Source organism: Lagopus leucura, unplaced genomic scaffold (genome assembly GCF_019238085.1).
Source record: "Lagopus leucura isolate 7727_CA_CO unplaced genomic scaffold, USGS_WTPT01 32961-0_obj-0_obj, whole genome shotgun sequence".
NCBI lineage: Eukaryota > Metazoa > Chordata > Aves > Galliformes > Phasianidae > Lagopus > Lagopus leucura.
In genome coordinates this window covers 242-1,715 of record NW_024962515.1, presented here as the reverse complement: position 1 = coordinate 1,715, position 1,474 = coordinate 242, and the positions used below count along the sequence as shown (strand labels likewise).

The following is a 1,474-nucleotide window of genomic DNA, read 5'->3' as shown; positions in this document are numbered from 1 at the left end:
ACCAATACCTCCCTATGGGGCCATCAACAGCTCCCTATGGGGCCATCAATACTTCCCTATGGGGCCACCAGCAGCTCCCTATGGGGCCACCAACACCATCTCTATGGGGACAGCAGCCCTTCCCTATGGGGCCACCAATACCTCCCTATGGGGACAGCAGCCCCTCCCTATGAGGCCACCAATACTTCCCTATGGGGCCATCAATACTTCCCTATGGGGCCACCAACAGCTCCCTATGGGGCCACCAATAGCTCCCTATGGGGACAGCAGCCCTTCCCTATGGGGACATGGGGACAGCAGCCCTTCCCTATGGGGCCACCAATAGCTCCCTATGGGGCCACCAACAGCTCCCTATGGGGACAGCAGCCCTTCCCTATGGGGACATGGGGACAGCAGCCCTTCCCTATGGAGAAATGGGGACAGCAGCCCTTTCCAATGGGGAAATGGGGACAGCAGCCCTTTCCTATGGGGCCACCAATAGCTCCCTATGGGGCCACCAATAGCTCCCTATGGGGCCACCAATAGCTCCCTATGGGGCCATCAATAGCTCCCTATGGAGCCACCAACAGCTCCCTATGGGGCCATCAATAGCTCCCTATGGGGCCACCAATAGCTCCCTATGGGGCCACCAGCAGCTCCCTATGGGGCCACCAGCAGCTCCCTATGGGGCCACCAATAGCTCCCTATGGGGCCACCAATAGCTCCCTATGGGGCCACCAGCAGCTCCCTATGGGGCCACCAGCAGCTCCCTATGGGGCCACCAATAGCTCCCTATGGGGCCACCAGCAGCTCCCTATGGGGCCACCAATAGCTCCCTATGGGGCCACCAGCAGCTCCCTATGGGGCCACCAACAGCTCCCTATGGGGCCACCAGCAGCCATTCCCGCAGCGACGCAGCGCCGACAGCCACGTGTGAGCATTGCACATTTCCTGCATCTCTTCTGTACAGGCCAAGGGGCCCCCCTGCCCCCCAGCTCTTGTCTACAGGCCGAGGCGCCCCCCCCGGCCCCCCCCGCGGCCCCCCCGCCCCCTTTTTCGACCCCCCCCCGTTAACGCAGGTCGTCGGCGGTGAACATTCCGCGCGCGCGGCGCAGCACGGAGTCGCGGGCGGCGTCGTAGGGATGCTCCTTGGAGGGGATCTCCAGCACGGCGGGCAGCGAGCGCGTGTGAGCCTCCACGGCGTGCCGGATCAGCTCGGCCACGCACTGGTTGATGAGGATGATGCCGATGTCGTCGCGGTTCAGGAAGCTCCTGGCGAGGAGGAAAAGGGGGCGATTTGGGGGGTGGGAAGCGGCCCGGGGGGGTCGGTGGGGGCCTAAGGCAGCTCGGCCCCGGCACTAAGGAACGTGGGAGGCTTCGGGCAAAGGAGCGATGCACAAAATGCTCCGGCCGGGGCTCTGCGACCCCAGAAAACCACGGGGTTCTGACCCAAACACCGACCCCATATGTTCCCATTCAGCCCCTAGGAATGTTC

At 63.6% G+C, this 1,474-nt stretch overlaps 1 protein-coding gene across 1 annotated transcript; it reads right to left on the bottom strand.

Annotated features, from left to right (window-relative positions):
* Positions 1 to 1,028: 1,028 nt before the first annotated feature.
* ATP6V1F (ATPase H+ transporting V1 subunit F) lies at positions 1,029 to 1,337 on the bottom strand (the record flags this gene model as incomplete). Its single annotated transcript, XM_042890719.1, has 1 exon — positions 1,029 to 1,337. A coding segment is annotated over one exon (288 nt), but the record flags the coding sequence as incomplete, so codon positions are not given.
* Positions 1,338 to 1,474: the final 137 nt, after the last annotated feature.